Source organism: Bicyclus anynana, chromosome 8, assembly GCF_947172395.1.
Source record: "Bicyclus anynana chromosome 8, ilBicAnyn1.1, whole genome shotgun sequence".
In the NCBI taxonomy this organism is placed as follows: domain Eukaryota; kingdom Metazoa; phylum Arthropoda; class Insecta; order Lepidoptera; family Nymphalidae; genus Bicyclus; species Bicyclus anynana.
The window spans coordinates 10866089-10875070 of NC_069090.1; the positions used below are offsets into that span (position 1 = coordinate 10866089).

At 39.0% G+C, this 8982-nt stretch overlaps 1 protein-coding gene across 1 annotated transcript in view; it reads right to left on the reverse strand.

Annotated features, from left to right (window-relative positions):
* Positions 1–8982, reverse strand: part of LOC112056966 (small G protein signaling modulator 1-like) — a 49300-nt gene that overhangs the window by 34077 nt on the left and 6241 nt on the right. The window contains exons 2-3 of the mRNA XM_052882872.1: positions 7671–7783; positions 5865–6017 (exon numbers count right to left, since the gene is read on the reverse strand). Of these exons, the coding sequence (XP_052738832.1) occupies positions 5865–6017; positions 7671–7783 (266 nt within the window). The remainder of the gene's footprint in view (positions 1–5864; positions 6018–7670; positions 7784–8982) is intronic.

The window sequence follows — 8982 nt, forward strand, 5'->3', positions numbered from 1 at the left end:
TTATAAAATGAAATACGTTTACGTTTGTCTACAATCAGTGGCGTATTTACCGCCAGTAGGCTATTGAATTTTTGCAGACCCTGAACTGTGAAATTCGATATGTACTCATAGTTCGCAATCAAAACTAATTTAATCTAGGACTGAACCAAATAATTAAACTAAATATATTAAATTTAAATATTAAAATTCAATTCAATTAAATTAATTAGTTTTGATAGTATAGATGTTCATTAGCCACCTTATAAATTCCTTATGTAATGTAATCAAAATAAATATCTCATCATTATTACATATTCAAGACTCATTTTCCTTATTTCTGTAAGATAAAGATTTTTGGGTTAAATATGCTGCTCCCTAGAATCTGCCTAGGCTCCAACCTACTTAGCCTACTGGTGAATCCGGCACTAAATCACATGCTTACCATCTAACCTACATTACATCTATTGTTAGATGGTAAGAATGTGATAAGGTTTAATATGGAACTATGTTACTAATACTTTTCATCCTATAAACGCGAAAGTTTGTATGGATGTTTGGATGTTTGTTACTCTTTTAAGCCGCAACTACTGAAGCGATTTGGCTGAAATTGAATGATAATAGATTTTACTCTGTATTAACACATAGGCTCTGTATTAACATATATCCCGAAAAAAATCCATGATATGAATGTTTGTTACTCTTTCACGCATCGACTAATGAACCGCTAATTAGCTGAAATTTGGAATTGAGATATATTAACATATAAGCTACTTTTTATCCCGGAAATATCCATGGTTCCCGAGGGATTTGTGAAAAAGTAAATTCCACGCGTACGAAATCGCGGGCGTCCGCTAGTTCTTAATAAGACAGTAAAAAGAATTTCAGCCCGAATTGAGAAATCAATGGTGTAACACCTGTGTCTCGGAGAGCAATAATGATTGGCACCGAGCGACGGCTTAATGTGCTCTCATAACATACTACATACTAACATTATCACCATAAGCCCACCAACCCGCGGTTTTTGTGGCCTCCCGCCAGGCGTTGGACATTGGTAGTTACCACCCTGCCGGCAAATATGTACCTACCGCCAAGCGATTTAACGGTATGATGTCGCGTAATAACCGAAAGGGGTATTGATTTTTATCCACCTCCTAACAAGTCAGCCCGCTTCCATCTTAGATTGCATCATCACTTACTATCAGGTGAAATTGTAGGGCTAACTTGTAAAGAATAGAAAAAAACCCGCATCTCCTATAGGGAGGCAGACTTGCCCAGTAGTGCTCCGTAATAATGTATGTAAACTGGTAACGTGGTATTTCTGTCCGGCAATTTAGCTTTACAACCTGGACACCCTATACGTGAAGTATGACGTAGGTACTTTGAGAAGATTACCGAGACTTTTGTTTCCATGTTACTCTTTAGGGATGACCTACTTGCAACAACATAAATGTAGCTAGGATAATATTATGACTTGAACTGGAAACTATTTCTAAGCGACTTTCAAAATGAGGAGGAGGAGGTTCTACGGTCGGTTGTTTTTTTTTTCCGAGAAGGAAAAAATCCTTGTAGACTTGGGGAGATTTGGGCAGGGCGTGTACGATTCGCACTGACTAAATGACCTCTTCTTGTCTCCGAAGTCAGCATGGTGCCGAGATGCCAACTCTCTAGCTATTTTCTCTTCTCTCTTCAACATAATAGTACGGTATTTGCCCATATCTCCAATCAAGTCTTGCTCACTGGACAACATATGCGTGATCAGGCTTTTGTGATTCATTTTTTTAAAGAATATTGGATTTTTTAAAGATAGCGAACTGGTGCTCGACCAGCGTTTTCTTTTTAAGCAAATGCACTAAAAACAGCCAGTATTACTAATAAAGTAAATTAATATTTTTGTGTTTCTGTTACAGATAATTATTATGGTTATGAATAATAAGTATGTTAAGCTAGGAGCTCTCCCGATAGCGGAGTCGGTTGTACCTATAAGTGTCGCCACACACGGGCCACACGCGACAACCACAAGAAGCATAAAGGGCCACAAAAGTAGCTGCCCTTTTCGCCTCTAACAGGTTTACTGAGAGGTGAGCGCGAGTGGCATGTGGCGGCGTTCTATGTCGACGTTAAGTGGCCGGTGCGGGCCACAAGAAGCTAGCAGCGACGATTGTAGCGTGTGCGGTGAGTCCGTATAAAATGTATGAAAACTAGGGGAAATATTTTGTGGTTGTGGCCGGTGGCTCGTGTGCAGGAGCCCTTACTGTGTATTTTAAAAGCAATTCTTTTTGCAACGTTACTCACTGGCAGTTTTTAAAGCTAACCTTTTAATTTTAGTGAGTGACGCCAACAAAATGAATTCTAGGTTTATGTGGGGACAAGGATTAATGGATAAACCCGGCTTTCAGTGAGATGAAACAAGTTTATCGATTAGTATCGGAACCGACAAGCTCGGACCTCTCTAAAAGCGTTTACGAGTACGCTGCCACGATATCATTACGTTACAACTTACAATGTTGCCCTATACAATACAGTCGTAACTTGATTTATCAAATATATTATTACCATTGAAATGAACATTCTGTTGTTATGTATTACGATATTAAATATAATATTGGGTTAGCTTATTTCTATTTAATAATGGACTTCATACTTATCCAAATAGGTATTAAGATGTATACCTAACCTTATTCAAACTACTTACTACGATGGATTTTCTCAGGATAACCTAATCGATACGTAAAGGTGACAAAATTTCACATATTCCGCTAACACTTCGCTATCTGTGTAAAAATTACAAGCGTGTGAAAATTACATCATACGGAAAACTAGCAAAGATGCAAATTCATTTTCAGAATGTGTGTTCAAGGTGTGTTTTCTCGCAAATGTGTTATAAAACGTCGTATGATATATGTGCGCTTTGATAATTACAGAATTTGCCTTCCTTACTATATACATATTATCGCCTCGCCTGTAATTTTCAACTTACCGCACTTTCAGCTTAATGTACTATTACCAATAGTACCACGCTATTTGTGAGTGTCATAAGCTATATTTTATCCCTGTATTCCCACGGGAACGGGTAATACCTACGCGGGTGAAACCGCGGGGTGTTTGTATAATATTAATTTAAAATCGTTGACTCTTAGTATTTGCCTTGAACGACACATAATTATGCCTAAAACAATTCAAATACGATAATAGTCCAATAGGATTAACTTAAATATAATTAACGCTGAAACCACGCGACGTTAAAAGTAAATTAGGTATGTACCTACTATTATACTCGTAGATCATAATAAATATCAAAAAAGTATTTCATATACTTACACTAAAGTACTTATCACAAGCTTATGAATAAATTGAAAGGCTCAGCTAAAGCCTTATTGAATATTTTATAGATAAGTCGATATTAAGTGTGAGCCTTTGCACTTTACAGACCCTTCGGCGGAGCTTGGAAATCTTTATACACTTACAGAATATAAAGAATAGCTAAAATACGCGGGAATACGGGGAACGCTCCCGTTCCCGTGGGAATACGGGCATAAAATATAGCCTATGTGAAAATGAAGCTTATATTTTAAATCTGTCGAATAGTTTCTGAGTTGTATCAAACGAACCCACAGAATTAGGCAGGGAAATTTGCACCAATTGATCATCAGAAAGAATTTGGGGGCGGATTTGGATCAACATTTTTCAAAGGTCGGTGGATGAAATTAGTCTAATAGCGTATTAGATAAAGCGCGAAACACTAAGGGCCGGTTTCACGACCATCAGTGTCAGATAGACCAAGGTTTCTCAAACTGGGGTACGCGAACCTCTAGGGGTTCGCAATTCAACGGTAGGGGGTTCGCGACAAGATTTACGTAATGTTGGCTTATTACTGATGATTGATACCAAACCACCCATATTCTATTTTATTCAAATAAAAACATTTTCATAAGGGAGGGGGGGGGGGTCATTAGTTAGTAAGGAGTTCGCTGTAACTCGGAAATTTTAACAAGGGTTCGTGGCAGGGCCGGACCGTCCATACGGCGAACGGAGCGGTCGCTCCAGGCGCCAAATCCTAGGGGGCGCCGAAATGGCAAAGACAAGATCGAAAATTTATTTCTTTTCGATCGTCTATATTTAAAGCGAAGAGATGAACGCGACGTGCGTGAATTTACTTCTAATAGAGGCGTCTTTCTTTACCTATGGTGCAAATTGTATGTAATTGTATAAATGTATGACATTCCGATATACGTTAAGCTAGAAACTTTTCAAACGTCCCTAGTATATAATGTTAGGAGCAAACAGGAAAGGCGCCATAATTGGATCTCGCTCCATTCTAAAATTTACCTCGGTCCGGCGCTGGTTCGTGGAGCCGAAAGTTTGAGAAATACTGGGATAGACTAATCGTAAGTTTGTTAACCTTAATGCTTTATGTCAAACTAGCACCTCACCGTATAAATCGCTTCAGTAGATCCTGAGATTACCCCCCGTACAATACCACAAATACTCTTTATAATATTAGTATAGATGACAAACTAAACAAAGACAATACTTGTGAAGCCATCAGACACTGTTTATCACAAGGTGGTAAAACCGGCTTTAAAATTTCCACGTGGAATACAATAAAATACCTCGCTATAGTTGAAAATTTCAAAGCGCTATTCAATAGCGGAGCAAAATATATCGAAGTGAAACTTTTCTTTTGTACAAAGGACACGAGTATCTACTGCACTCTGACTTTGAAACGCGATATGTCCATTGTTAACGAATAACAGGTATATGTAACTATATTTGACATTGTAGCCAACTTACGGAGAAAGATTTATTCTATTTTTTTCGATTCCTTTTTTATCGAGAAGTTAGTAGACACATGACTTGGATCTCAACTGACGGTACATTCTTTTTACAGAGCGAAAGCGAAGCAGCAAGCGAAGGATTCAGGAAGGAACCCTAAGCGTCGCGAGGAATTCAAGGGCAAAATAAATTTGCTGCCGTACGCAACAAAAAATGTTTCATGTCACTACAGCGTGGAAAATGCTAATTATAAGAAATCTCAATTTGGCAATAGGTGCTATAATGACTCTATTGCCATGGAGGTTTGATATTTGGTATATTGATATAAGGCGGTGTGGAATGAAGAACTGGTTATAATAATTGTAAAAGGATATAAAATAAAAGGACTATCAAAGTGATGATGTGATGTTGAATGGAGAAACGGTAAAGATGTAATGCATGGGCGAAACAATATATCCACGCATGCGCGGTCGAGGGAATTCTAAATATGAAATGAATCTGGAATGTGAATGTAGATGGCCTAACCTAAAGTGGGCGAACGAAAGAGTTCGTTCGCCACACCTCTTATAGATGTAAAATCACGGTCACCCATGTTTTTAACACAAAAATTGTTTATTTATCACAAAAATACAAAGAAGAATCACTATTTTTTTTATAATTTCAATGGGATAGAGAGAAAAATAATACTTTTCAAAATGCCACGAGATAGACAGAAATCGGTGACTATCATCATCATTATCAACCAATATTCGGTTCACTGCTGATTCGAGTCTCCTCTCAATGCGGATTAGCAGACTTCACACACGCCGAGAAATAAGAAAATTCTCAGCTATGCAGGTTTCTTCACGACGTTTTTCCTTCACCGTTTGAGACACGTGATATTTAATTTCTTTAAACGCACATAACTGAAAAGTTGGAGGTGTGTGCCCTCCGATTCGAATATACACCCTCCAAAAAAATTACTTTTAACGCCTTTTACGACCGAGCAAGAGATGACTTTTCCGAACAAGTGAGATGAAAATGATGTATTCCAGTCAACCAAAAATACAATTGTACAATATAAAATGTTACCTTGTTTTGAAATAAATGTTTTTTCTTTCTTTCTTTCTTACCTTAGCAATCTTATGAAGCAGCGCTGTGGTGGAGCTGGTCTTGAAGAGGCCGAGGGCGCGGCGCCGCAGCCCCTGACCGAGACAAGCCTCGACAGCCCCGCAAAGCGCGGTCACTCCTCCACTTTCCTCGTGCACGAACTTCCGGGTGACAGCCTAGTGAATAAAAGTTAAATCAGTAAATATACTCAGAGGCACAATTATCCGCCCAATTTAATATACTCGCGTCATATTAAAGTGGGCGGATAATTGTGCCTGTGAGTATCTTTGGATAGGTGTTGCTAGTGATGTACGGATCCGAGACTTGGTCGCTAACTATACGGGCCTCATTAAAAGGCTCAAAGTCTTTCAGCGGGTGATGGAGCGAGCTATGCTTGGAGTTTCCCTGCGAATTTCGAATCACAAATGAGGAGATGAACCAAAGTCACTGACATAGCTCATTGGGGTGTCGACCCCACACCGGAAAACGCAGTGTTGGTCGATTCCCCACTAGGTGATCCATGGACATCAAGCTGGTTATAGGGAGCCGCTGGATGTTGGCGGCTCGAGACCGTGATGTTTTGAAGTACATGCAAGAGGCCTATCTCCATCAGTGGACATCCATCGGCTGTTAATGATGATGATTTGGATACTACGCGATACGAAAATCGCTATCAAGGCCCGAAATAGGCGTAGCCTGTGCGCTATGGGTACCTACTAAGATAGTTGATGAAAATACATATATATCATAATCATCATCATCATCATTATCAGCCTATTATAACGGCCCAAGACTAAAATGGCGGGTTGAGGGTTATCATGATAGATTCATTAACGATCACTATCAGAAGTTAATGATTATGTCTGGAACCGATGGCTAATCGTAATCTCCAAAACACAGAGGTGTAACACCGCCAGCTTCCCAACTTCGGGCTGAGAATTCTAACAGAAAATTTTTTGAAGAAAGACAATCTCAGGATCAAATCAGGATCAGGGGTTGCTGAGTTGGACCTGAGGAGGATCCTCGCGATCCAAAATCACAAACACGACTAAGAAATATAGCTATTCTATTGAAAATACCCCATGTAAGTAACATTAGCTCTATATATGACACAACCTTCATTGGTAATCACTGGACCAAGAAGGCTTAAGAGGATTATTTTTAAACACAAGGGAAATAAATGAAACCTTGTAAAATTACTTCACAAAGGTAATTTCGTTGACATTTCTAACTGTAGTTATGTGTCTATTTTCCATCGCCGTATTGCAGTATTATGTCTTCATTAATGGACTGCTTTTAAGAGACCTACAAAGTTTCCGCAGAGGAAAATAAAATCTGTTCAAATGAAGCGAAACACTAATGGCTGTAAACTTTCATCAAAGGCATAAAAGTTTTGTAGTTCACAGACAAATTCCATACATCTACTTAATGAGGCAATGTAACCTCGCATCTCTGAGTTTTCACCATTGGGGAATAGGTTTTTTATTCCCCACTAGCGAACGCCCCGCGGTTTCACCCACGTATGTCCCGTTCCCGTTGGAATATGGGGATAAAATATGGCCTATGTTACTCCGTGAAGATGTAGCTTTACATTGGTGCAAGAATTTTTAATATCGATTGAGTAGTTTTTGAGTTATATTGTAACAAACAAATAAACAAAAATCTTACGTATGAGTTCGTATAATTTTATTAGCTTAGATTAAAACTGCCAGTAAAACGTTCGCTAATGTTCAAATTTCCCATTACCCATTGAAATTTCAATAATAAATTGCCTTTGACCTACGCCACAGATGCCTATGACCTTAGGGGCATATTGAACTTTATGTTACCTCTTCCATCAACTGCTTGACCTCCTTTTTGACGGCAGCTATCAAGCGCTCCTTCTGCTCGGTGCTAGGGTCCGTGGCCACCACCACCGGCATCTCTTCTGCCTCTCCTTCAACTGTCGGGACAATACATCAAGTGCTGAATGAAAATAGACAAAATCTATACTAATATTATAAAGCTAAAGAGTTTGTTTGATTGAACGCGCTAATCTCAGGAACTACTGGTCCGATTTGAAAAATCTTTCAGTGTTAGATAGCCCATTTATCGAGGAAGGCTATAGGCTATATATTATCCCCATATTCCTACGGGAACGGGAACCACGCGGGTGAAACCGCGCGGCGTCAGCTAGTATATGATAAAGTGCAGGCGCTTTAAGGAGTTGGGTGTCATATAAGGACGCTTTCTGTCTACAGTTTTGAAAAGCATCATGATTATAATTTATTCCTAACTAGCGGACGCCCGCGACAATGCGAACGCGAAATCAATGTAAATTTTAAGCCCCTTATTCACCAATTTAGGGGTTACATTTTAAAAATTCTTCTTTCTATGATTTATGAACATATTTTTAAAACTGTAACTTAAAAAATTAAGGACTTTCCATACAAACTTTCAACCCCTATTTCACCTCCTTTTATTATTATTTATGGGTCAAGAAGTACCCTATGTTTTGCTCCAAGGTCCCATTTACCATTATACCAAAATTCATCTTGATCGGTTCAGCCGTTTAGCCGTGAAAAGGTAACAGACAGACAGACTTACCTTTACATTTATAATATTGGTTTGTAGGTACATATTTTTTTTTACTTGAAGGTAACTTCAATATTACTTAATATACTTAATATTGAAGGTGCCTTCAATATTAAGTAAATGGACTGAACAAATATAATAATTTGCAAGAAATTTGCTTTGTAACTTCATTTAGAGTTAGTCTTTACTAATATCATAAAGGTAAAGGTTTTGACTTTGTAACGTTGTTCAGGGTGTCATTTTTTGTGACTACAATCTCACCTGATGGTAAGTGATGATGTAATCTAAGATGGAAGCGGGCTAACTTGTTAGGAGGAGGATGAAAATCCACACTCCTTTCGGTTTCTACACGACACCGTACCGGAACGCTAAATTGCTTGGCGGTACGTCTTTGTCGGTAGGGTGGTAACTAGCCACGGCCGAAGCCTCCCACCAGCTAGACCTGGACCAATTAAGAAAACCTCAATCGGCCCAGCCGGGGATCGAACCCAGGACCTCCGTCATTAAATCCACCGCGCATACCACTGCGCCACGGAGGCCGTCAATATAAAGCAGAGCTACTTCTTT